General features: G+C 42.4%; 2 protein-coding genes across 3 annotated transcripts in view; one reads left to right on the top strand and one right to left on the bottom strand.

Moving 5' to 3' along the window:
- The first annotated feature begins 5,283 nt into the window (after window positions 1-5,283).
- The window catches only part of Msl2 (MSL complex subunit 2), a 28,294-nt gene continuing 5,903 nt past the window's right edge, over window positions 5,284-27,674 (top strand). Inside the window, exon 1 of the mRNA XM_041677112.1 lies at window positions 5,284-6,588. Coding sequence (XP_041533046.1) covers window positions 6,447-6,588 — 142 coding nt within the window. The 5' untranslated portion in view covers window positions 5,284-6,446. The remainder of the gene's footprint in view (window positions 6,589-27,674) is intronic.
- Window positions 22,821-27,674, bottom strand: part of Ppp2r3a (protein phosphatase 2 regulatory subunit B''alpha) — a 153,214-nt gene continuing 148,360 nt past the window's right edge. The window contains exon 15 of one of the 2 annotated variants that reach the window (XM_041677106.1): window positions 22,821-23,560. In XM_041677106.1, coding sequence (XP_041533040.1) covers window positions 23,472-23,560 — 89 coding nt within the window. In that variant the 3' untranslated portion in view covers window positions 22,821-23,471. The remainder of the gene's footprint in view (window positions 23,561-27,674) is intronic. The other variant, XM_041677109.1, reaches the window with a different exon arrangement.

The raw sequence follows: 27,674 nt of genomic DNA, 5'->3' as shown, positions 1-27,674 counted from the left end.
TCTGTGAGTTCAAGGCCACACTGGTCTACAGAGTGAGTTCCAGGACAGCTAGGACTATATAGAGAACTCTGTCTTGAAAAAAAAATAATCCCACAAAAAAATCAGGTTGTTGGCAAGCCTACAAGGCATTTTCTTAATTAGGGATGGATGTGGGGGAGGGACAAGCCCACTGTGGGCAGTGCCATCCTTGGGCTGGTGGTCCTGGGTTCTATAAGGAGGCAGGCTGAGCAAGCCAGTAAACTGTACCCCTGCTTGACCTCTGCATCAGCTCCTCCTGCCTCCAGGTTCCTGGTCTGTTTGAGTTTCTTTCCTGACTTCCTTCGATGATCAGTGATGTGGAAACGTAAAATAAATAAACTCTTGCCTCTCCAACTTGTTTTTGGTCCTGGTGTTTTATCACAGCAACAGTGACCCTAACTAATATACTCACCATCCAGAAAAACATTTCTATTTTGATATTTGGTGTGTAAAGTCCTCTTTTTCCCCTTTTACTTCTTTGTCATCTCAGGATGATGTTGAACTGATCTTCTGACTTCTTCCTCCCAGACTCTGTGTAACAGTGAGACTGTGTCTAGGAAAAAAGAAAGGCATGGGGCTGGGGCTGGAGAGATGCTTAGCTCTTGTACTTGTACAGGACCTGAGTTCGATTCCCAACATCCACATTGGGCACCTGCAGTTCACGAGCATTTTAACTCCATCTCCAAGGAGATTGAGGCCAGACCTTTGGCCTCTGTGGGCACCTGTGTTCAAATACACTTAAGTACACACACACACACACATACACACATAATTAAAAACAATAAAAAAGAAATTTAAACATATTAATATTTTCATTAATTCATTTTGAGACATGTTCTTGCTATGTTGCCCTGGTCTGTCTTCACTCCCTGGCTAAAGTGATGGTTCTGCTTCAGTTCTCCAAATGTTGGAACTATAGGCCTGTGACACCTTGCCCAGTTTTAATTAGTAACTTTCCTGCTGCTGGGATAAAAACACAAGTCACTTATAAAAGAACTTACTTGGACTCAGGATTCTAGGGCTAGAGCAGAGGCAGCAGGCAGCAGAAGCGGCAGCGGAGAGCTCACACTGTGAACCGCAAGGATGAAGTTGAGAGAGCACATTGGGAGCAGAGTGAGGCTCTGGAACCTCAAAGCCTGTCCCAAATGGCATACTCCCCCCACAGTGCCATCAATTGGGGACCAGTTGCTCCCCACTCCAGCCATATGAAAGTCCTAATAGCTATGCACTCTATAACAGAGACGTATGACTATGTACATAATGCTTTAAACTGGAAATTTGGGTTAGGTCGATTAATCTTTTTAAAATAGAAACAATTACAATGACTAAAGCTCAGAGGAAAGCACATGGTTTATTTATCCCCCTTTTTCGTTTTGAGACAAGGTCTCACTGTATAGCCCTGACTATCCTAGAACAAATTCTATAGAACAAGCTGGCCTTGAACTTGCAGAGATCCACTGTCCTTTGCTTCTCAAGTGCCGAAATAAAGAGAATGCACCACCATGCCTGGCCTATTTATCAACTTTTTGAGGAAGCACAGAAATATTTGACATTTGTTGGGCATGCTGTAAACTGTAGCTCCTGATAGGTCATAGTTTTAACCTTAGATCATTACATTCCTAGCAAGGAGGTGATATATTTGAAATATTTTTTAAAAAAGATTTATTTTTACATGTATGAATGTTTTGTCTGCATGTATGTCTGAGGACCATGTACATGTAGTACCCATGGAGGCCAGAAGAGGGCATCATATCTACTAGATGTGGAGTTTCAAATGGTTGTGATCTGCCCTGTGGGTGCTAGAAACTGAACTGGAGTTCTCTGTGCAGACTAAGCAAGTATACAAGTATACCTATCTTATTAATAAAGAATTGTATTTATTTAATAATGAAATGTTGAAATGTATCTGAGCTATTTTACGATGTAGCTACCAAGTTAGACTGAACGTAACAATGCAATAAATTGTCCCCCCTCCCCCCCAGGGTTTTTCTGTAGCTTTGGAGCCTGTCCTGGAAATTGCTCTGTAGACCAGGCTGGGATCTCAGAGAGATCCGCCTGCCTCTGCCCCTTGAGTGCTAGGATTAAAAGCGTGTGCTACCACCAAACCGGCTATTTTTTTCCCCTGTAGCCCTGGCTGTGTCCTGGAACTTGCTCCATAGACCAGGCTGGCCTGGAACTCAAGAGATCTGCCTGCCTCTGCCTCCAGAGTTCTGGGATTAAAGGTGTGGTACACCACACCTGGCTACATTTTTAAAAATAATTTTTTATGCTTTGTTTCTTTTCACCTAGGGCGCTGCCTGTAATCCTAGCACTTGGGAGGTGGAGGAATCTGGAGCTAAAGGCCATCCTTAGCTACAGTGGGATTTTCAGGCCAACCTTTCTTTACTAAGCTAAGAGCAAATAAACAAAATAAATTTCCCATGAGCTAAGAATCATTAGGAATGTCTAATATATAATAAATTACTAGCAGTAGAACTGTTGATTCTGAGGTTCTTCCATTTTCATAAGTTTTGAATATTGCCAGTTGACCTTAAATATTCTACCAATTTATAACCCCATTAGCAGGCTATTAGAATGGTGACCCCTGAGCTCTAAGTGCCTGTAATACTAATATTCAGAGCCTGAGGCAAGAGGATCCAGCCTGGGTTACCAACTTAGAGCCAGTCATAAAATGGTTATAGCCATCATACCTTAGGTTGCCAGATAAAATGCAGAAAGCTGTTAAATCTCAATTTCAGATAAACAGTGAATGCTAAACAGCCTGCCTATACTAAAAATTGTTGGAGAAGGTGAAAATCTACCCAGCTGCCAAGAGGAACCAAGGAGGCAGGGTGTCTAAATGAATGTGGTATCCTGGAGCAGGAAGAGGGTCTTAGAAGAAATTTGAATACGAATATCAATGTGAACACGAATTGGAAACATTCCCAGAGGCTCACGTTTTTACACTTGTTCCCCAGCTGGGCTGGCCATTTTGGGGAGCATTTAGGAACTGAGACCTAGTTTATAGGAGCAGGTCACTCAGTGCGGATCTTTGGATGTTAGACCCAGCCCCTCGTTCCTACAGCCCCGTTTCCTGGTTTATATGATATGAACAGCCCTTGCCATCTGCACTGCTTGGCATGAGGTGACCCTGCCTTCCCTACCAAGATGAACTGAAGGCCTCTGAAACCACAAGCAGAAATAAATCTTGTTTCTTTCTGGTACTGTGTGAAAGTACTTCAAGCAAAAGATATGGGTTTTAGTTATTGATGCATTACATGTGAGAAATATACCATATAGATATATGATGCTAATGATGGGGGAACTTGAGTGTAGAATACCCAACCTTCTGTGAAATAATTCTGTAAATCAAAAACTATTTATTGTAAAATAAATCATTTACTCAAATAATTGGCTGTTTTACAACCAGGTTGTATAAAAATTGGCAGTAATCCTAGGCAAGTAATCATTTGCAGGACATTAACCTGATTTTCCCTAAACTGCATTTTCTAGCAAATTCTGTATTTTTGTTGGATTTGACTACCTTGATACTTTTATTCCCATACATTAGTTAAAAACATAAATTATGAAAAACGATTTTAAGTGGACATTCTTAATGAACTTGAATTATATGTAATTTTTCCTAAATAGTCTAATTAATTTATTGTCTATACACAATCCATCTGATTCTTTTTCAGGCAAGACTCAAGGAAACCATTAAAGAAAGGAGTACGGTTCAAGAGGGCTCGCTCTTTAGTGCTAGAATCTATTACCAGTTGCAAACAGTTTCAGAAACTAAAAAAAGAACGGGTTTAGCTCTGACTCACACACACCATCAATAGAATTAATCTTAATTTGGGGTGTGCGCCTCTCAAGGGATTTTTAAAATCCAGTTAGGGGAAAAATGAATGCCTGCAGGTCATCCCTTACCTAGACTGCTCAGTTAGGTAGGCTGCCTGATGTGAGCAGGGCTGGCTAGTTTACCCTTCAGGTTTCTCCTTTGGAGGAAGGCAACCTGTGTGCTGTGGGAGAAGACCTGAGAGTCTGGAGTAAAAATAGAACTGTACAGCGGTTTGAGTTGAAAGTGACCTTAGAAAGAGCTATCATAAAAAGAAAAGGCAGATGGAGCCTTTAAAACGAGCTAATTTTAGAACACTTATCGTTTCCTATGTGTGACTACCAAATACATTTTCTACAGCTTTACTTACTCTGCTGCTACATAAAATTAGGAAATTAGGCTCTTACTGGTACTATGTTAGGCTTTGCTAAAACAAAACAAAAATAAAAACAGAAATTGTCTTCAAATGGTATGGGCTTCCTGGATAACTTATGGGCCAGGCCCTAAAATTAGCACTTTGGGATACCATATGTACACGCATGTAAAATTTGCACGTCATAATTTTCACTTTGCAAACGTGTACAGCATTTATTATGTGCAAAAAGTGCCTAAGAGCAATTTCTAATTGTGCTACCCAAAAAAGGATTTGTATTTTGAGAGGGGAGAATCATGCTCAGTTAAGCTTTTATTTATAACCCGTGTCTTCAGCCCTTCTGCAAAAAAGGCAAAACCTTTTTATTTTTTTTTTAAATGCAGCACAACGAAGGATTCGGATACGTTCAGACTCCACAGAACAAGATCACACATCATGAGCTGTGTCCACGCACAACGCAAGTCTCGCTGAGGACCTAAAGGAGTGCCTTTAAAACTTGTCGGCCCGCGGCTAGCCCACGGCGGCCACGCCGCTAGGTTCCGGGAGGAAGGCGGCAAGGCGGGGCTGGCGGCCGTGCTAGGCTGCTTCCTGCCCCCGCGGTCGGCGAGACGTGGGGAGTCCGCGCTGGGACCCCAAAGGCACACGGCGCGACGTGGGGGGGGGACGACAGCCCACGCGAGGGACAAGATCGCAACCCACACAACCTAAGGGAGGGGAGGAGAGGGGAGAGGAGAGTGAGCGGCTGGCACCGAGCATGCTCCGTTCTAGGAGCCGTAAGTGGAGAGCCAGGCATGCGCAGTGCTCTGGGGGGGGGGCTCTGGCGGCGGGGCAGGGCGGGGCTGGCGTGAGCGGGCTAATGTGTTTATCCGGTTTTCTGGGTGGGCGGTCAAAGCGCACGCGTCAGGGCGAAAGGCGGTAGGGTCGAGGGGGAGGGGGGGAAAAGGGGGGCCCGCGCATGCGCCGGGCGAGCCGGTAGCTCCGGGAGGGCGTGGAGGGGGCTTTTAGAGGAGAAGCCGGGGAAAAGGGAAGCGGAGGGAAAGGAAGGGCGGGGGGAGGGGGTGAGAGCGCGCTGTGCGCATGCGTGCGAGGGCTAGCGACGACGGCGGCGGGGGAGTCTCGGGGATGACAGTGTCTTTGCCCGTTGGGGTAACGGTCGTCGTTACCGGGCGGGCCTGACGCGCCGCACCATCCGCCACGGCCGCAGCAGCCCCGGCCCAACCGAGCTAGAGCGGCGCGTGAAGGCAGGGTGAGGGCGGCCAGGCGCGAGGGAGGGGCCTGCAGCGGGCCTCGTCGTGCGCGCTGGGCGGCGGCGGCCTGGCGGGGTGAGCTCGCCCGAGCGGCGGCTGGGCAGGCTGCGGCGGCGGCGGCGGTGGTGGCAGTCGCGCTTGGAGGAGTCGTCAGTGCCGGGCTGAAAAGATGGCCGGGCTGTGAGGGGGCGGCGCTTGCGCTGGTGACCCCGAGTGTGTGCGGCTGAGGAGCGAGGGGCGCCGCCGCTGCCTGCCGGGCCTGTTCCCCGCCCCCTCCTGCCGCCGCGGGCCCGCGCGCACTTCCTCCCGGGCCTCCCTTTCGGGCGGGGGCCTCCCGCCCGCCGCGCCAGGCGCAGCGTGGGTCCCGCGTCCGGCATGGCGAGAACGGCAGCGGCGCGCGCCCGCCGCAGCAGCAGCAGCAGCAGCAGCAACCTCGGCCGCCGCAGCTGCTGGCACTAAACCCGGGAAGCCGACGCCTGCGCGGTAGTCCTTGTCGTCCCGCTGCCTCCGCGCCGGCTGCGATGGAGTAAGGGCCCAGCGGCCGGAGAGAAGAGTGCCCCGCCTGGACCCCACCGGGCCCGTTCCTGTGTGCGCCAGCTCCATCCGGAGGGGCCTCCGCGGCCGGACATGCTGCACGAGCGCAGGCCGCCCGCCGAGCCGCGGGGCTAGAGCGAGCGCGGATCCCGGCCGGAGCAGCCAAGCCGCGGCTGTCTAGGACGAACTCGAACCCTGTTTTTTTTTTTTTTTTTTTTTAACCTCTCTCTCTTCGGGCTGCAAGTCTCAGGGACGGAGGAGGGGCGGCAAGGCCCCATGTGTGGGAGGATCGCTTCAGCTTCACAAACTTGCAAGGATTTTGGTTGCTGCTTGGGCCAGCGGTTCTGCTCAGATTTCTTCCGAATTGTTGTAAATTCGCCATTGTTCCCCGGCTGCTTACAAACTTGGATCCGGAATTTCTTTTCAACCGGGAGCCATTGGTGTCGAAGTGTCTGCAATGAACCCCGTGAATGCTACTGCTCTCTACATTTCCGCGAGCCGCCTAGTGCTCAACTACGACCCCGGAGACCCCAAGGCGTTTACAGAGATTAACAGGCTCTTGCCTTACTTCCGACAGTCCCTCTCTTGCTGTGTTTGCGGTGAGACGCTTTATTGTTCCCCTTTCCCTGCCTGTTTTCTCGAGGCCCTTTGGCAGTAGGAGCGCGAACAGTTGGCCGGCTCGGTAGTTCACTTTAAGCAGTGCCACTGTGCCGTAGTGTACGGTCATTAGTTTTGAAACTCGCCCAGGGACTTTTGCCCGGCTTTTCAGAAAGGGGGAGAACCTTTCCCGGCCACTTTGGACGGCGGCTTTAACGTTCAAAACGGTTTAATTCGTTCGTCTTGACCCATCCTCTCTGGTGGTGGTTTACTTTTTAAGTATAGCTTAAAAATTGCTTTGACAGCGTCACACATGCAGTGGTGATGTCTTAACTGGGCTTGAGATGCCAGCAGCATGCTGCCTTTTTCTTTTTTTCTAAAGCTTTTGCTGCAGAAACGGATTGAAAACAGCTGGGATTAAAATGTGGTCGAACATTGTTACATATTCACGTAACGTTTCTGCACCCGTTAAATAATTGTAAAATGGTGTAATCTCGTTGCACCTCCAGGCAGACACCTCAGGCCCCCTGGCTCTACAACAGGCTTGAAGGTTAGCAGTGACCTAGTGAAGCTGATAATACTCCTTTTTTTAAAAATTTTATTTTATGTACATTGGTGTTTCGCCTGCATGTATGTCTGTGTGTGTGAGGTTGCCAGATTGTAGAGTTAAAGACAGTTGTTAGCTGCCATCTGGGTGCTGGGAATTGAATCTGGGTCCTCTGGAAGAGCAGCTAGTGCTCTTAACCACTATACCATCTCTCCAGTCCCCATGGTACTCTTTAGTTGGTGGCTTTTTTTTCAAGATTAGTTTTTCTATGATTTTAATATCTGGTGGGTTGGCAGAGTTTTTTTTTTGTTTTTTTTTTTTTAATGAAAGACAGGTTCTCACTATGTAACTTAGGGCTGACTTCGAACTTGTGATTCTCTTGTCTCTGTTTCTCGAACGTCGGTATTTCAGGCATGCACAATCATGTCCGGTTTCAGAGGATTATTTTTAGATGTTTTTGTTCAAATGGTATTAACCCCTGATGGTTACGACATTTAAGAATTATTTATAAGAGATGAGAAAAAAAATAACATTGTCTAATTGGAAGTATTTAAAGGGCCAGTCATTTGTGTTAACTGGGCATATATAATAACTAAGTAGTTGACACTTGAAAACCAGAACCGTTATCCTTGGTCTCTCTTGAGGTCGTATAAATCTTCCACCTATTAAAGGAAAAAAAAAGCAAAAGTGCACACACAGCAGGAAACGTTTAATAAAAGGGCAACAAGCAAGGTACTGATGGTGCACTCCAGTTAATGTGCTCATTTGAGGTTTGTTAATCTGCATGTTCAGTGCGAATTTAAGGGTGGAGACACTCTAAATGGGGAAGAGTTAATTTCTCGATAGTAATGACTGATGGGTAGAACTGATTGACCCAGCCTTTGTGTATCGCTGAGGGCAGGTCACTGAAGGGTATGGAAAGGGTGAAGGTTGGATTTCTGTAGTCAGGTACTTAATCTCATTTAAGAAACCAAGTGATTTAGCACTGTTATGACGAATACTTTTATTGGTCACTTAGGGAAAATCGCCTAACTGCTTTAGGTCTCCTGTCTTGCTGTGTAAAATGAGGGCTTAGGGCTAGATTCTGATTGGCTTTCAGTTGAAGGATAACCAAGGGAAGCATACGGAGAATTTGTTTGGTTTAATGATTCTCCCTTTTGGAGTCTCACTTTTAATTTTTGGTGGTGCTGGCTCTCAGGTGCCTATTGAAGAGCACTCTCTGCTTCTGAGTTTACTTCATAGAGTGTTTCTAAGATTGACTTCTCCACTGACACTCCTGGCTTTGTTTTTTAGGAGTGTAGGTGAATTTGTTGCCTTGGTAAAGTAGGGGCAAGAGGTCAGTAGGGTAGCTAGCCACATGGCCACAAGGGAAGCCATTATCGGCTAGCACTATAGCCCCCCTTTTCTAGATGGGTGGAGCCTAAGATCTGCTAGGAAGTGGCGATTTTAGATAGTGCTTAGGTGTTTGGAACTTTGGAATCCTATTTTTTGCGTTGCTAAGTGTAGAACCCAGGACTTTGAGCATGCTAGATAAGCAAAAGCATTCTACTGATGAACTACAATCTTACTTTATTTTTCTGAGACAGGATCTCATTATGTATCTAGGCTAGCCTCAAAACTGGAAACCTCCTGCCTCAGCCTTCTGAGTACAAGGATTGCTTCTTGGTGTGTGCCACCAAGTTGGGTGGACTTTTAAATTATTTAAAGCAGCTTCATAGTAGTGGTGGTCTAATTAAAAATGGGCTTAATAATTTAAACACAAGCTTAAAAACATTAAATATAAAACTACATTAAAACATTACTTTTAGGGGGCTGGAGAGATGGCTCAGAGGTTAAGAGCATTGCCTGCTCTTCCAAAGGTCCTGAGTTCAATTCCCAAAACCAACCATATGGTGGCTCACAACCATCTGTAATGGGGTCTGGTGCCCTCTTCTGGCCTGCACGCATACATGGAAGGAATGCTGTATACATAATAAATAAATAAATATTTAAAAAAAAACATTACTTTTACATATATGGATGTTTTGTCTGAAGTATGTATATGTACCACATGTATGCTGTGTCTGGGGAGGCCAGAAGAGAGTGTCTATCCTCTGGGTCTGACTGTTAGGAGTTGCCATGTAGGTGCTGGGAGTCAAACTTCAATCCTCTGGAAGAGCAGTCAGTGCTCTTAACTGCTAAGCCATCTCTCCAGCCTCAAAGAAAAGCCTAACTCTGTAGTCTATTTATTTTAATACTCACTCAGCCTTGGCGATTATCTCTTTGGTTCTTGCCTTCTTTCTTTTTTTTTTTCTTCCCCTGGTTTTTCGAGACAGGGTTTCTCTGTAGCCTTGGTGCCTGTACTGGAAATAGTTCTTATAGACCAGGCTGGCCTCGAACTCACAGAGATCTGCCTGCCTCTGTCTCCCAAGTGCTGGGATTAAGAGGCATGCACCGGATTAAGAGGCATGCACCGGATTAAAAGGCATGCACCACCACCACCCAGTTTTCTTCCCTTTTCATTTTATGGAAAAGATTTGCGGGTTGTCTTTAATGACATTTCAGCAATAGGAACATAGGTCTAGGTTTTTTCTCCCAACACCCACAAGCCCATGATTCTCTAGAGAAAGAAATGACCTGACTTCAGCTCCAGCACTGCATCTTTGTATGAGGTACAATCCTGTACTTTTTTTCCCCCTTAGCTCAATAGCATAAACTCATTAATAGTATGCATGGCAGTTTTATTTCATGAATATAATACATTTTGTAAAAGGTTTAATTCTGTTTTGGTGCTGTAAATAGGATGTTTAATTTCACCAGGTCCTCTGATGTCTGCTGTACTCCTTTCTGTATTTTGTGGTTAGCCTCTGCCCCCAAACAGTGTTTCTATTCCAGCCAAATAGATGTTTTTACCTTTACAAACATGGTTTTTATATTTTTCTTCTCTTCTCTTTCTTCTCCTTATGGGGCTTGAACCTAAGAATGTGTTGTTGACCTAGTGACTTGCTTCCTCAGCCTTGAATACCTGGCACCACAGTCCTGCACCACCAAGACCTGGCTTTCCTAAAGTTCCTTTTGCCTTAAGATAATGCTCATTTTCTGTAATGGTTCCAGAGCTCATTAACTTCCTTTGGTGAATTTTCCCTTGCTCTCAGGCCAGCAAAAAGTTCTCTTGTCTTCTGAACTTCTGTAACCCTTTGTTCTAGCAGTTATGGTATTTTTATCATTCCTTTCAATGCAGTTTTTATAATCGTCTTAGTTTTCTGGTGTCTATAAGAAAGTCCTTAGGGAAAATACTGATTATTATACATTGTTGTGTAGCTCCTTTCACACTTTCCTGCTCTGTAAAATGTAACATCTCAGAGAGAAATGAAGTGAGGAGGGAAGGAAGGGAAGGTAAAAACCCTAAGTATTTGGCGTGTTCTTTCCTTGACTTTTCTTCTTGTCTTAGGGTTTCATTTAATTTCTTCTTTCTTTTCTGTCTGTCTTTCTGTTTCTCTTTCTCCTTTTCGTTTTTCGAGACAGGGTTTCTCTGTAGCTATGGAGTCTGTCTTGAAACTAGTTCTGTAGTTCAGGCTGGCCTCCAACTTACAGAGATCCACGTCCCTCTGCCTCCTGAGTGCTAGGATTAACTGTATGTGCCACCACCACCCTACTTTTTTTTTTTTTTTTTGATTTTCAAGACAGGGTTTCTCTGTGTATAGTACTGGCTGCCCTGGAACTTTGTAGGGCTTGAACTCAAGAGATCTGCCTGCCTGCCTCTGCCTTGGATTAAAGGCATGCCTGGCTGAGTTTGTATTGCTGTGAAGAGACTCTGACCACAGCAACTATGTGTTTCTGGTTTGTTTGTTTGTTTATTTATTTATTTATTTTGGTTTTTTGAGACAGGGTTTCTCTGTGTAACAGTCCTGGCTGCCTTGGAACTTCCTTTGTAGACCAGACTGGCCTCGAACTCAATGAGATCCATCTGTGTCTGCCTTCTAGTGTTGGGATTAGAGATGTGTGCTGCCACCACCAGCTACAGCAGGTCTTAGAAAGGGCGTTAATTGGGGGTGGCTTATAGGTTCAGAGGTTTAGTACATTATTGCTGTGGTAGGAAGCCTGTTGGCCTCACAGACAGACAAGAGAAGTAGCTGAGTGTTCTACATCTGGATTGGCAGGCAACAGAAAGAGAAACACTGAGCCTGGCTTGAGCTTTTGAAACTTCAAAGGCCAGGCCAAGGCTGCAAGTCCTTATCTTCTCAAATAATGCCACTCCCTACAAATCTGTGGGGGCCATTTTCATTCAAACTACCACAGTACTGAATTGTGGTACACAAGTTGCTTTAAAATTTGCTTTAGTTTTCTTTATCTGTTTTTTTTTTCTTAAATTCGAGTTATGTGTGCGCTTTTTTTAAGACTTTTTTTTTTAAATTTTATCTTGTGCTTGAATGCGCCAGGGGTGTGCAGGTGCCCTAGGAAATCAGAAGATGGCATTGGATCTTGTGGAACTGTATAATAACAGTGTGTGCTGGGAGGTGCCTTTTCTTTATTTGGTAGGTGGTGCTTTTAACTGGCGAGCTGTCTCTCCAACGCTGGTGAATGTTCCGCTTCTTTTCTTCTTTTTTTTTTTTTTTTTTGAGAGAGAGAGGATCTCACTATGTAGCCCTAGCTGGCCTGGAATTTCTGTGTAGACCAGGCTGGCCTCAAACTCACAGAGATCCACCTGCCTCTGCCTCCCAAGTGCTGGAATTAAAGGTGTGCACCACCACCGCCTGGTGAGGACAGTCGGTCTTTCTGTGCCTCTAGAGTGCTGGGATTAAAGGCATGTGCCACTCTGCTTAGCTGAGTTTTTAAGAATTTTTATTGTATGTGTGTTAGTTTTTGCCTGCGTTCCTGTGTGTAGACCTAATATGTACTCTTGGAGCCCAGAATGTGTGATGGATCTCTCGCCACTGAAGTCACAGATGGTTCTGAGCTGCCCTGTACTTGTTATCTGCTTAGCTACTCTTTGGCCCTGTGTTGAAACTGTTTTAAGAACAAGAACAAATCTACTGAAAGTCTTGGGCTGGTCCTTGCTAGGTGCTTGATATCCCACATTTTTTGGGGGGTGGGGCTTGGTGGTGGTGGCACGTGCCTTTTATCCCAGCAGTCAGTAGTCAGGAGACAGAGGCAGGCGGATCTCTGTGACTTTGAAGCCAGAAGGCAGAGGCAGGTGGATCTCCGTGAGTTTAAGGCCAGCCTGGTCTACAAGGGCTAGTTCCAGGACAGGCCCCAAAGCTACAGAGAAAACCCTGTCTTGAAAAACCAAAACCAATAAATAAATAAATAGATACATACATACATACATAAAATAAAATTTGGGGATTTTTTTTTGTGTAAGGGTGTTTTGACAGTAGCATGTATATTTGCACTGTGTGCTTTCAGTGTCTGCTGAGGCCAGGAGAGGGCGTTAGAGCCTCTGGAACAGAGCTGCCTTTTGGGTGCTGGGAATCAAATCTGATTCCTCTGCAAGAGCAGTCAGTGCTCTTAAGTGAGCTAGCTCTCCAGGCCCAGGGTGCTTAATGGCCCATGATAAGGGAAGAGCCTACGCACTCTGGTCAGTTATTAAATGAGAAATATTCACTGGGTTACAGATTTTATGTCATTGTTCTTTGAAGTGTTTATTAGCAATGTCACCATTTCTTGTTTCTTTTCAAGTTACTTTGTATATTTAAAGAGAATTACTATTCTTTCCAGATCACAGTAAGTGGCTGAAACAGTAACTGACTACTGTTTTTAAGTGTCTGCTTTAAGGTCTTATATTAAGTGTTAGCTTGGCTTTATCAGGTAGTTGGGTTCTTTTGTTCTGAGTATGTTGTGTGGATTTTAGGTTTTTGTAAAGTTGTCAGTCTTCAGTGGTACAAGTTTGATAATCAGAGTCAAATTAGACTGTTAGAACTTGAAATTATTGTGGGAGTTATTTGTAGTCCTATAAATATTAGGTCAGTTTTCTACTCTGGCACATAAATACTGTTCTGGTAATGTAGTGGTTTGGGCTTACCTTTTAGGCATCATAATTCTTACTTTACAGGAAGGGCCTAGAGTGGAGATTAATATTTTCCAGTTACGTATGACAGTGTGACATAGTGACCAGTGGTTTTTGTTTTTCTATGTTAAGGACTTAGTGTGAGTGCATGCCGCATGTGCATGGGGGTCAGAGGGGAGCTCCGTGGAGTTGGCGCTCTCTTCTTTATGGGGGTCTGGAGGATTGAATTTTAAGTTACCAAGCTTGTGTGTGGTTGTCAGTGTCTGTTGGGCCATCTCGCAGCCCTGAACACTTGTCTTCTCTTAGTCCTAGTGCTGTGGAGTAGGTGGGAGTCTACTGATTTAGTCACCATTGTACCTCTGTCTTTGACTGCTATCAAAAATTATTTGTTGAACTGATGAGTACTTGTGTCTTTGAAAAGAGACCTTCTCTGCATCATTAACATAGACAGATGTGCTCTGAGAATGAGAAATAGCTGTGAGGAGTGAACAGGTGTAGCTTTAGGAAGGATTGCTTTTATTTTGCTTGTTTTTCCATTATTGGTAAAAGCCATGGTGGACTCACATTGGGTTTAGTGGAGGAGAGATGATGGAAATCTGTTTCCGGTCAAGAGTTCTGATTCTCTTTGGGCAGAAATACTTTGCTTTGTGCCAGAGCAAATTAATTTATAAATACCAGGTCTCTTTTGATGTATATTTTTGAACATATAACCATGAGTGACTTATTTTATAATTTATTTTTTTAGAAAGAAGCTAAACTAAAGGCCATTTGTGTATGTATTATCATTTTCTTTTTATCTTTTTTCTTAAACAGTTTTTTTTGATAATTAATGTGCTATTTTTATTGAGTTTGGTGGCACATTGTATCACCAATTCTAGTTGGCATTAATAATAAAAATGAAGAGTCAGATGCAGAAGTAGAGCAGCCAGCCACTAGAGAGTTCCTATCTCTACCAATGCTCAGGCTAAAGGGGCGATCTTCTCCTCAAGACTACCTTCCAGCCGGGCGATGGTGGCGCACGCCTTTAATCCCAGCACTCGGGAGGCAGAGGCAGGCGGATCTCTGTGAGTTCGAGACCAGCCTGGTCTACAGAGCTAGTTCCAGGACAGGCTCCAAAGCCACAGAGAAACCCCGTCTCGAAAAACCAAAAAAAAAAAAAAAAAAAGACTACCTTCCAAGATTACATCCTCAGACTGACTGCATCTTCAGATGATTGCCTCAGACTGTCTCCTCCCGCCTGTATTCAGCCTTATAGCTCCTGTCTCCACCTCTCTAGTGCTAGGATTAAAGGTGTGGGATCCCATGTGCTAGGAACTCTGTGCCACCACTGCCCAGCCTCTAGTGGCTTAGATCTGCACTCTGATCTTCAGGCAAACTTTATTTGTTAAAACACAAACAAAATATCACCACAGGACATGACTGCAATTCCAATACTTGGGAAGAGGAAACAGGAGGATTCAGAGTTGGAGAATAGCCAAGGCTACATAGACCCAATTTGGCATAATGTCTTTAGGGTCCTCCAACTCCTGTCATGTGACATTATTTCCCTTTTAAGGCTGAGGAATAATTCTGTTGTATATGTGTATTTTGTTTATCCATTCTTTCTTAGATGGGCATTTGGGTTGCTTCTGTCTCTTGGCTATTTCAAACAGTGTTATTATTATGAACAAGGGTATATACATACCTCAAGTATTAGTTCTCTCCTGTTTGTAGTTTCCACAATTTCAGTGACCCGTAGTCAACCACAGCCTAAAAATATCAAAGGAAAATTCTGAGAAAAACAACAAACAAACAAAAACCCCTAAGCATTAAATTGGTCTTTGTGCTGTCTCACTCTCTTTTGTTTGTTGAGTTTTCCTTTGGAGCCTGTCCTGTAGACCAGGCTGGCCTTGAACCCACAGAGATCTGCCAGTCTCTGCCTCCCCAGTGCTGGGATTAAAGGCGTGCGCCACCACTGCCAGGCTCCTCTGTCTTCACTCTTTTCCTACCCTGGGTAGACCTTTGTCCAGAGTATGCGCTGCTGTGCTACCCACCCTGTACTAATGATTAAACTCATTATGTGAGTGCTTATGCTCAGGTAACCCTTATTTTTCTTAACAAGAGCTCAAGAGGAGTGATACTAGCAATTTGGATTTTCCCAAGAAAACACTAGAAAATACTTCCTTTCAGTGAAAAGATGAAAGCCTTTAATTTAAAGTGTAAAAGAGAAAAAAAAAAGAGGGTTCTTTAATGGTGTTTTAAAACATGCTTATTCGTTTTTGAGACAAGAGTCTCACTGTGTAGCCCTGACTGACTTGGAAGTTGCTATGTACAAACTGCCCTGGCCTGGAATTCACAGAAATCTGCTCCTTTGCTTCCCAGGTGCTGGGACAAGCATATGCCACCTTGTTGCACTAATGCTGGAGTTAAATACCAGGGCCTTGAGGATACTAAGCTTATATCTTCCTTTACTGGTAGTAGATGTTTAGAAACACAAACACACTCACACTTGGAGAGAGGGTGTGAGTGCACATTCATATACTTTTTATTATGGTATATTACAGTTATTGGTATGCATTTATAGAAAAAATCATTCAGTATACTGTACTGTTTTCTGACATTTACTAAGGATCTTGGAACATAGGCTCTAAGAAAAGGGACAACTAAATTATACCCTGATGTGAGATTTTGTTTTTGTCTCCTCTAGACAGGGTTTCTTTGTATATAGCCTTAGCTATACTTTAAAGGTTGTACTGAGTTCTCTTGAAGAATTGTCAGAGCATCATGGGAAAAATGCAAGCGGTCAAAGGTAATTTAGTTGATAGTGGAAATGAAGTAAAGAAGGTCTTTGAGTTTGGGGAGACATTAGGTAGACTAGGTTTTAGATCCATGAAGACATCTCAACTAAAAGTATTCAGAGATGCAGGTGCAGTTATGCACATTTGTAGTCTCAGCTACTGGGGAGGCTGAAAGACAGGGGAGTCATCACATGAGGCCAGGAGCTTGGAACCAGCTTGGGCCACATAGTGGGATATCTCATAAGACCAGTTATGAAGTGGGGATATATGTAGCTCAGTTGGAGGGTGCTTACGTAGTATGTGAGAAGACTGATTTGATCTTTGGATCACAGTTAATTGTACAGGCACCCAGAGAATCAGAATGACATTCAAGGTCATCCTCAGTTTATAAAGAATTCAAAGCCAACTTGGGTTATGTGGAACTCTCTTGCCTTGAAAGACAAAAACAAGTTGTATAGTGACTTGAGCATTATGTTACTGAAGGCTGAGAGAGAGCTCTGATGGCTTGGGGGAGATTGGAGCCAAGGTTAGGAATTAAGACTGAAGTGTGAACCTTGCATGATGGCATATATCTGTAATCCCAGCACTCAGGAGGCAGAGGTAGCCCGGTCTACATAGTGAGACCTCTTCCCCATTCCTGCATAGCCTTGGCTGTCCTAGAACTTGCTCTGTAGACCAGGCTGGCCTCGAGCTCAAGATTTGCCTGCCTCTGCCTCTTGAGTGCCCGCATCTAACTTATTATTTTTTTTAAGATTTATTTTTATTTTCCTCCTTTCTGTCTCTCTCAGTCTTACTTTCTGTCTGTCTCTCTCTGCTTGTAGGTGTGTGTATGTGTATATATGTGCTGTCCATGGGTAGGTACCTGAAGAGGCCAGAAAAGGAAGTCAGATTCTCCAGAGGTCGTTGTATGCTATGTGAAGAGGGTGCTAGGAACAAAATGGTCATTTGCGAGAGGAGCAAGCAGTCTTAACTGCTAAACCTTCTCTTTACATCCTCCTCCCCCAAAGATTTTGGATCTGGGAAACTTGCTGAACATGTCCTTTGAAGTAAAACATGCCTGGTATAGAAATTTGGGATTCTGGCCATATATAATACAGAAATCCAAGATTAGAAGAGACTAGATTGGTGAGTCCATCGAATGGATCAGAGTCTTCTTCATAGTTAATGTTGGCATGGGCCCTGTTGGGTACCTTCATGGTATCACTGAGTTCCAATTCCCATACAGCTATTTAGGTAAGTATTATCAGATTGTTTTTCTTGGAGAGAAAGCCTTTGGTTAAATTTACCCTTTGACTTTTGGAAGACAGGTTTCTGTCTTTTCTGAGAGAGGAAGCATCTTCCGAGTTACTACTGCAGCGAGTTACTACTGCAGCGGCTAAGTAAGGACTTTTGTGTCCAAGGTCCTATGGTGTGTGACTGCATGAGATGATTCGCTCTAGTGGTCTGTATAAAGCATTTACATTTTCCCTGGTATTGTAAAATGAAGTTTATTGAAACTGAAATTTGAAGCTTGCTCTGGGTTTACATATGCGTAATTCCAGCTCTACAGAGACTGAAGCAGGGAATTTCAAATTTGAGACCATCTTGGTTGTGTAGTAAGACACTATGAAAACAGACAGACCAACCAGAAATCTGTTGAGGTCTGGTAATACGTATGTGCTTTTAGATCCAGCTGCTGCTGGGGAGGCTAAGACAGAAAGGTCATTTGAATCCAAGACTTCAGGACTAGCCTGGGCAACTGAGAACTCTGTCTTTAAAGACAGAACAGAAATTTGATTATGAATTTGACATTCTTATTAACCAAAAAAAGTAATGTTTATTGTCATTATTTCAAAATGTGTAGTTCACATGTAAGTCAGCATTGTCGGGACCTTCTGGACCATGCAACAGTAACATTTCTTCATGATAAAGCATCACTGGCTGGAGTCTGAAGGCCCCCTTCTCCTTGACAATAGAAGTATGTCTTCTCTTGTTTGTACTTAGCCACACTCAGCCATTGTTACCACACCATACCTATACCCTGTAATTGGATGTTTCTCTCCTGCCTATTTCTAAATACTTGGAGACCGCTTCCCAAATAATTGACTCGGAGGCTTAATATTACTTGTAAATGCTAGACTGATAGCTCAGGCTTGTTACTAGCTAACGCTTACATTTTCAGTTAACCTATATTCCTTATTTATGCTCCACCATATCACAGTATGTTTATTAGCATGACATGTTCATCTCCTGCTCCCTCTGCCTCTGGCTGGGACTTCTCTCTGCTCTTCTCCTTCCCATCATCCTTAGTTTGGTTGCCCACCCATACTTCCTGTCTCCTCTTTGGTTAACTAATGGCTAGCTCTGCCCTCTGACTCCAAGCAAGCTTTATTTGTCAGAACACAAACAAAATACCACAATTCCCCACCCCGCACCATACCCCACGGATCTTGTAAATAGTTGGGTTTGTAATCCAGAACAGCGAAGAATGTAGAAAAGCTCTCCTTACACGCTCGACATTTCTAACGTTGGAACCTGAATTTTCTGAAACCTTGTTACTTGGATAAGAAAAATAATTGCTTGTCAATCTTATCTGTTAGCCAGACAACACTGTGTTGTTTTGGCTTCATAAAGTTGGTTAACAGCGTTCAGATCCTCGTGCCGTTACTGATGGATGCCCTTTGGTTCGCATTGGACTGTGCGTCTGTTGTGCCAGTACTGTGCTGTTTTGTTACCGTTGCTCTGCAGTATAATTTGAAATTTAGTATTGTGGTTCCTCCAGTGTCCTCTGGTAGCTGGGTTTTTAAAAAATGGTTTAGTGAAAAATGTCATTGGAATTTTGATAAGAATTATAATTAATTTCTAGATGCTTTTGGTAATAAAACCTTAAAAATGTCTTGAAGAGGGGAAAGAGTGCTGCTTAGTATACATTCATACTTTGAAAAGAATAAAGACTGATTGCAGGTGATATTTAAATATTTGAAGTGTTTACAGTTCTGAAGCCTGTAGTAATAAAATGGTAACTGTTTTAGTAAAAGCAATTCCAAATATCATGATTTTTTAATAAAATGTATTTTAGTCTGTTTATAAAAGAGTTTGTAAATTTACAGACAAGATTTGTCACTTGGCAGTGTTGGTTTACACCTTAAATACCAGCACTCGGGAGTTGGAGGCTCTTTGTGAGTTCGAGGCCAGCCTGGTCTACAGAGAGAGTTCCAGGACAGCCCGGACTACACAGAGAAATCCTGTCTCAAACCACCCCCCCCCAAAAAAAAATTGTCTCAAACTCATTATTTAACTAAAACTGGTTCTAAATTACCTGATCCCTTGTGTTTTATGAGATTGTAAGTGCATGCTACTATGCTTGGCTCTTATTTTTTAGAAACTTATAGAGACAGACTGTGTAGCCCAAGTTGGAAGGCATTGTGTATTTTGTTTTATTGTCCTTAACTTGAATCTCTTGAGACAGGTTTCTATTTGGACTGGGAGTTTGCTCACTTTTTTTTTTTTTAAAAAAAAAAACAAAAACAAAACAAAACCCAACAACTTTATTCCATACACATTGGTGTAACGATGTCAGATTCTCTTGAACTGGAGCTACAGACAGCTGTGTGCTGCCATGTGGGTGCTGGGAATTGAACCCAGGTCCTCTGGAGGAGCAGTCAGTGCTCTTAACCACTGAGCCATCTCTCCAGCCCGTTTGCTCACTGTTGGTTAGGCTAGCTGGCCCAGCTCTAGTGAGCCTCTCTCTGTCCTTTAGTGCTGAAGTTAGAACTTTATTGTGGCACACTTTTCTCCTTCCCATTTTTTTTTATTCTTTGTGAATTTTATATTGTGCACCCTAACCCCAGTCATTTTATAGTCCTTCAATATTCATTTCTAACCTTGTAACATCCCATTTTTATTTTTTTTTCTGCACGTGTTTGCTGGGGACCTGGACTCAAATCCTTATGATTGTGTGGCAAGCTCTCCTACTGAGCCATCTTCCCGATCCCAAAATGTTAACAAAAAAGACTTATATATTTGCCTGCATGTGTATATGTACACATGTACACTGCTTGTGTTCCTGGTGCCCATGAGGTCAAAAGAGTGTACCATTTGCCGTGAAACTGGGTTATAGACTATTGTAAGCTGGGGTTTTTTTTGTTTTTTTTTTTTTTTTGATTGTTGGGATCCGAATCCAGATCCTGCAGGAGCAACAAGTGCATTAAACTGTTGAGCCTTCTCCATCAGCCCCCTTTACCATGCATTTTTAAAAGCATAATTTAGATAAAACAATATTCTTGTTAGATAGAGGAAAGTCACAATTTGTGTGTTTTGACACTGAATTTTATATTATAGTCTTGCATACACTGACTAGTTTTTTTCTTTAAAAGCATTTAATCACATTTTCTATTTCTATGATGGCTTGATCAAAAAGATCTCCAGGAATTCTTGTTACTGTGAAAGATGACTTCTATGTTAACAAAAACAAAAGGTTATGTCATTAATGGTTTCTGAATTTGATGCTTATTAGGATTTGGGAACCTTTTGTAAAAATGCACGTCCAGGGGCCACGTCCCTTGATACTAAGTCAGATGCTTAGCTGATGGATGACAGTTGGAGTACTGTTTGTATGAGGTTAATAAAATAAAAATCAAATAAAAATGGTATATGCTCAGTAAGTTGAAGCAGCATTCTATTAGCCAAATTTCTCCACAAGTTTTACAGATGCTAATATATTTATGGGAGGGCAGTAAAATCAGGATACACCCCTTTAACCTTAGAGTTCAAGGTCAGCCTGGCCCTCAGCTACGTCCAAGCCAGCCAGGGCTTCACAGTGGCTTCACTTTCTTAGACAGCCAAGAGAGAGGGCAGTAAAGCAAACCTGCGAAATATGGTTCTAAATTTAATGAGTGATTGTTCAGTTGTGGATCAGATTAATTGTGCATAATGGACTAGTGTGCATTGTCTTATTGTCAATAATTAAATGAACAGTATTATTGCTTTGCTAAAACAGGAAAATGATGAAATATTACAAAAGTGCTCAGTATCTACAAACACTATAGAAGTCCTGTTTGTTATTAAGATAAACGATATCTGACAGTCTCCTTTAATTTGTGCTAGAATTTGAAATGAAGCATGACTTGTTTATGAATCTGTTGAGGGCTTGAGCAGTTATAAATCATGCATTTAATCTGTGATGAGTGGTTTTTAAATATATACCATTAATTGCCTGTTGAGGTTTACCTTATAAACGATTGCCTTGAGTATTAGAAAATATTTTGTCATAGTTGACATTCTGGTGTTCAGTAAACAATTTGGCTTCAGTAACAAGCACAATTGGAGTGTTGAACTGTTCTTTGTCTTAGTTCTTAATCCCGGTCAGATTGGCATGTGTAGCCATCCCTAGTCTCTCATCTAATAGTACCTAGTGGTTTAAAGCAATAGTGAACTTAGAAGTAATAACTTGTATCTGAATGTGGTAGCGTACAGGAGGCAGGAACCTGAGGATCGCTTCAGATTGAAGAGCAACCATATCCCTTCTCAAGAGAAAAACAAAAAATAACAACATCAACAACAACAAAACCACAAGCAACATTACTTGAATGTGGTTTTGTAGAATCCCTCCACCCATTGGAGGAGAATCACAGGTTCATCACTCTCCCCAACTTGGTGATCAAAATACTCAGTCACCAATTTTAGTGACTTTTGTATATCTGTCACCTTCTTTCCTTATTGTAAAACTCAGTTCTGTTAACACTGTGACTGTGTTAGATCTATAAAGAAAATTGGTTACAGGGTTGTGGTTAGGGTTGTCTAAAGAGGTTAATACTATTCTGAGCATCACTGCTTGATTATTTGATTAGAGATCTAATAATTTCTAAAAACCTTAGTTATAGCACTACTTTTTATTTAATGTTCTGAGGCATTTCTTTGCCTTGTGGTAAACCATTAAAATAAACTGGATGGATCTGAGTTTGACAGATTCCAAATACTGCTTAATCAGAAATTTAAAACAGACCTGACTTTTGGAATGTCAAGAGTAAAATTTTAAGTGGATTCTCTGGTGTCATATTAATTTTTTTCTTAGCTGATCTTATTTTTTAAAATAGGGTTTCTTTGTGTAGCCCGAGTTGTTCTGGAACATTCCATGTAGACGAGGCTGGCCTCAACTCACATGTGTTTGCTGCTGCCTCTGGAGTGCTGAGATTAAAGGTGTGTGTGCTAGCACACCTGCTTTGAGTTCTTTACTTACTCACCTACTTATTTTATTTTTTTTTGGTTTTTTGAGACAGGGTTTCTCTGTAGCTTTGGAGCCTGTTCTGGAGCTAGCTCTTGTAGACCAGGCTGTCCTCAAACTCACAGAGACCTACCTGCCTCTGCCTCCCTAGTACTGGGATTAAAGGCGTGCGCCACCACCGCCCGCCTATTTATTTGTTTTTTGAGGCAGCGTGTCTTTACATATTCCTGGTTATCCTGGAACTCTCTCTGTAGACCAGGCTGACCTCAAACTCACAGAGATTCATCCACCTGCCTCTGCCTCCTGAGTGCTGGAATCAAAGGTGTGCATCATCATATGCGGCTTAATGATATCTTTCTAATTTCATATTTTATTGGCAACTATGTATGCAATATGATTGCATGTGTGTTCGTGAGTAAACATTTATGCAGAATTTGTGCTGTGTGTGCATGCATGTGAAGACTCTTCACAATTCTTTTTTTTTTTAAAAAAATATTTATTTATTATGTATACAATATTCTGTCTGTGTGTATCCCTGCAGGCCAGAAGAGGGCACCAGACCTCATTACAGATGGTTGTGAGCCACCATGTGGTTGCTGGGAATTGAACTCAGGACCTTTGGAAGAGCAGGCAGTGCTCTTAACCTCTGAGCCATCTCTCCAGCCCCCCAGACTCTTCACATTCTTTACTGAGGGCATGATATTGATGTATCCAGAGTTTGTCAGTTCTAGATAGTCAGTATGTGCTGTGTAATCCCTTGTCTGTAGTACAGGCCAGCAGACTCACCTGGCTCTCATATGTGGCAACATGAACTGGCTGCAAACATATTTTTAAAAGAAGGAAGATATTCTAGTTATTGTTTTGAAACTTCTAGATCATTAATTTGGAGGTGTACTTTTGGTTTTTAATTCAAAGATAGTAAAAAGTTCAGAAGATATTTAAAAAAATTTTTTTTAATGTGCTTTGGTGTTCGGCCTGAATGCTTGTCTATGTGAGGCTATTGTAGTCTCTGGAACTGGAGTTAGCAGACATTTGTGAAGCCCTCTGGGTATTGGGGCTTAACTTTAAGGCCTGTTTTGATTTGTCAGTTTTGATTTATTGCTGCCGCTAGGACATTTTATAAATGATCATGCTTTATAAATCAATTTTGTATAAAATCAAGGCTATCTGAAATACTATCATTTATGGTAAATACATTATACTCAAGCAGTTTCAGCAGAGGTTTCCCATGCTGTCAAATGGTGTGGAGGTTGAACTTTTCCTTGTTGGGCTCTTTAGCAGAGAAAATAACACTGCTTCCCAGCATATGTGCTGCCTTAACCACACAGCAAATCTTGGAAAACATTTAATTGGGGGCTGTCTTCCAGTTCAGTTTAGTACACTATTGTCATGGCAGGTAGCATTGATGGCACGCAGCAGACACGGTGCTGGAAAAGGAGCTGAGAGTTCCACATCTCTTGATCTGTAGGCAACAGAAGCAACTGTGTCATATTGAGTAGCTTGAGCAAAGGTTCCCTCAAAGCCCACCCTCACAGTGACATACCTCCTCCAAGGCCACCCCTACTCCAACAAAGCCACACCTCCTAATAGTGTCACTCCCTGTGGGGGCCATTTTCTTTCACACCACTGCAGTGACCAAGGTAGCTCTTGAAAAATAAACAGTTAATTTGGGCTTGCTTACATTTTGCAGAGGATGATTCCGTTATGATCGTGGCAGGGAGCATGGCAACTGGTAAGCATAGTGTTGGGGAAACAGCTGAGAGCTACATCCTGGTCCATAGGCAGAGAGAGACTGGCACTCAGTCTGGCTTGGGGTTTTGAAACCTCAGAGCCCAACCCTAGTGCTACACTTCCCCCAATAAGGCCATACCTCCTCATCCTTCTCAAGTTGTGCAACTCCCTGATGACTAAGCATTCAAATATGTGGGGGGCTATTCTTATTCAAACCACCACATATGCTTATATGAAGCATTTCAGATTAGTTTCAGAAATTGGGGTCATAGAGAATCTAGGCAGGACTCTGCAGCCCCAATTTGTGAGCCGTAAGGCCAAACTACCTCTCTTATATGTCTTGATGAGACTATCCTCTTTCTTCATTCTTCCTTCCTTCTACAATTACTCTCCAGTTATGGGTAACACCTATGTCTGTTTCTCCCTTCCTAGTAAAGGCCTTATCTAGTAGTTGATTATTCATTCTGTCTGTGTTTCACTTTTAGTAATCAAATCATTGTTTATAATAAATGTGGAAATAAGATTGTTTCAGTAAATGCCATAGAGATTGTTGGATGCCATAGAGATGGTGTTGGATAAGAAAAATAACACTAGAGTAAGGGGCTGGGAATGCAGCTCAGCTGGTAAATAGTACTTTCTTAGTATATGTGAAGCTTTGGGTATGATTTCCCAAGCCAGGCATAGCTGCAGTGTTTTCAGTCCCAGTGCCTAAGAAGTGGGCACAAGTTTTAAATTTCCTGCTTAGTTACCATATGAGTTTGAGGACAGCCTGTTGGAGAATAGGGGGAAGACATGGATGAAGACACTAGGTTGGGAGTTTGTAGACTCATCTTTTTTATTGATACTACCTGGCTGTATAATCTATGAAAATCCATTTTGGCTAAAATGAGGCCATAGGAACAACTGATTTCCATGGTCAGTCAATCACAAGCCTTATATTTTTATGATTCTGTGGTTGCTCATATATTAGAAAATATGCCATGCTTGCTTCATGTGTGTGCCTTTCCTACACTGTTTTTCCTTCAACTCAAATAAGACCTCCACAGGAAGCCTTCTTTCCCCACTCCAACCCTCATTTGTTCCCCTCCTGTAACAGCTATTGCATTATATTCCCACTGCTCACTGGAAAAATTTTACGTCATTGTCATTTGTTAAGTGCTTTAAGCGATTGTCAATTGTGTGTCTGTGTCCCTCTCAGCTTCTGACCTTAGTTTTTCCTAGTAATCCAATCAAAATAGTTTTTGTTAAACTACCCCACTGTTAAGAATGGATAATTGAAAAGACAGTGCTTCAGCTGGGTGTGATGGTACTTTGTGAACAAATGCCTGTGTTACTCACATAGGTGTCTACTAATACATGCCGTTTCCGTTTTCTGTAGTGCTGGGTTTTGGATTTGTGGATTGCACATGCCAGACAAGCTGTCTACCTGTGAGCAAGAACCTTTTAAGACAGTGTCCCTTTATATAACATAGCTCATGTTGTTCTTAAACTCCTACTTTTGCCCTCTCAATGCTGAGATTACAGGTGTGTCTGTGTGTGTGTGTGTGTGTGTGTGCACTTGCGTGCACGCGCGGTCGTTGATGCCCTGTCATGTCTGGCTTAGAGTACTTGTACTAAATAGTTTGCTCTAATGCAGTGTAGTGTGTTGACACTAGTAGCAACATTATATATATTGTGTTTTTACCATTTCTTGAATTGTGTCAAGAGGGCATGCTGAGAGATTCACTAATTTATTGCTGTAGTTTACATTGTATTTATGTAATGATACAGTCTAATGGTAAATTTCTCAGAATGTGTCTCTGTTACTCAGGATTGTATATGTACTTAAAGAGGAAAAATGATTTATTTGTGTATCCTTAGACTGAGCCAAGAATATTTTTTAATTTAAAAAATTAAATTATTTTTTGTGTGTGTTTTGCCTGCATATGCACCACCACATGCACATTTGGTTCCTACAGAGATTGGAAGAGGGTGTTAGACCGAGCCTTTGGGGCTTGACTTTGAAGAGAGATTGTGAGCGGCCACGTGGGTACTGGAAATCAAATTCAGGTCTTCTGGAAGAGTAGCCAGAACTCCTTAACTACCAAGCAATCTCTCCAGCCCCTTAATTTAACTTTTATTTATTTTTTTTAAGATTTATTTATTTATTATGTATACAATATTCCTTCCATGTATGCCTACATACCAGAAGAGGACACAAGATCTCATTGTAGATGGTTGTGAGCCACCATGTGGTTGCTGGGAATTGAACTCAGGACCCCTGGAAGAGCAGTCAGTGCTCTTAACCTCTGAGCCATCTTTCCAGCCCCTTAATTTAACTTTTATTTTTTTTAAATATTTATTTATTTATTATGTATACAATATTCTGTCTAAATGTATGCCTGCAGGCCAGAAGAGGGCACCAGACCCCATTACAGATGGTTGTGAGCCACCATGTGGTTGCTGGGAATTGAACTCAGGACCTTTGGAAGAGCAGGCAATGCTCTTAACCTCTGAGCCATCTCTCCAGCCCCTTAATTTAACTTTTAAAAGAAACGAATTGTTTTGTTTTCTAAAATGATTTTGCCATTTTTACATCTCACCTGTATGTAAATATTTCTAAGTGTTTTTCTTTCTAAATATTTAAAATGCATTTTTATTAGTTTTAAGTAGAATTTTTTGGGAAATATAAATTACTTAGAGTTGATCCGTAGAAACACAACTTGCAATTATCATATTGCATTTTGTTATGGCCTTCCTAGACTCATTGGTTCCTAAGTTCTTGTGAGTGGCTTTCTTGGGATTACATATAGATTTTAGGTATAGATGTGGGCGTAATCTTTAGTTTTCCATCTTCTTTCAATCTGAGTGCCTTGATTCTCTCAGCTCTGCCAAATGCCTTCTCCTTCCCCTCAAATAACTTTCAGTGGAAAAAAAATGTGTCTGCTGTAGGTTAAAGAAGCTTAATTCCAGTACTTGGGAGGCAGAGGCAGGCAGATTTCTGTGAGTTCAGTGTCAGCCTGCTCTGCAGAGTGAGTTCCAGGACAGCGAGGCCACAAAGAGATAACCCTGTCTTGAAAAACAAAACCTAACAAAAGGTTATTTTTAATTTTTTGGAAATACATATTAGACATGGAAAGGTTTTGGGTTGCATGGCAGATTCTTTTTCTGTCTGTTAGTGATTGTGATCTCGTCTTTGTGATGACCTTAGTACCATGGGTCTTAATACTTTTTGTTGTCTGATTTTTGGTGTTACTTAAAAATTAAAAATGAAGGGGTCAAGGGAGATGGCTGAGTGGGTAAAGTGCCTCTGTGTAAGCATGAGAGCCCAAGTGTGGATTCTCAGTGCCCATGTAGGAAGCCAGGCAAGGAAGACCTGTCTAACCCAGCACTGGTAGGGTGGAGGGAGAGGGACCTCACACAGATAGACACACAGCACTGAAAACCATGAACAGTTTGCCTTAGCGTTTCTTAGGCTTTTCAGTTTTTATTTTATAATGTTACTTGTGCTTTGTCTGTTCAGGTTTTTAATTTTTGTGTCAGTTTATCATTGTCTGGGGATTCCCCAAGGTGATTGACTGGTTGGCAAAAAGTTGTCGAAGGTATTTTCAGGTCTTTAAATTTCTCTAGGACACTGGTGAGATAATTTTATTTCTGGTTTTGTTATTTTTTTCCTCCTTGATAAAGTTAAATTTATTTTTGAAACAAGGTCTTGCTCTGTAATAGAAACTAATCTTGTACTATAGATTGAGCTCTTTGCCCCGTTCGTTTCTGGTCTTTGTTTTGTCCTGCTTAAACTTTTGTTGTCCTAGTGCAGTGAAAGGAGAAAGGGCTTGGGGCTGACTCAGTTTTCTGGTGCAGACTTA

The sequence above is a fragment of the Microtus oregoni genome, unplaced genomic scaffold (assembly GCF_018167655.1).
Source record: "Microtus oregoni isolate MIOR12 unplaced genomic scaffold, Mior012 000028F_ref0000031, whole genome shotgun sequence".
NCBI lineage: Eukaryota > Metazoa > Chordata > Mammalia > Rodentia > Cricetidae > Microtus > Microtus oregoni.
This window is presented reverse-complemented; position numbering and strand designations above follow the sequence as displayed.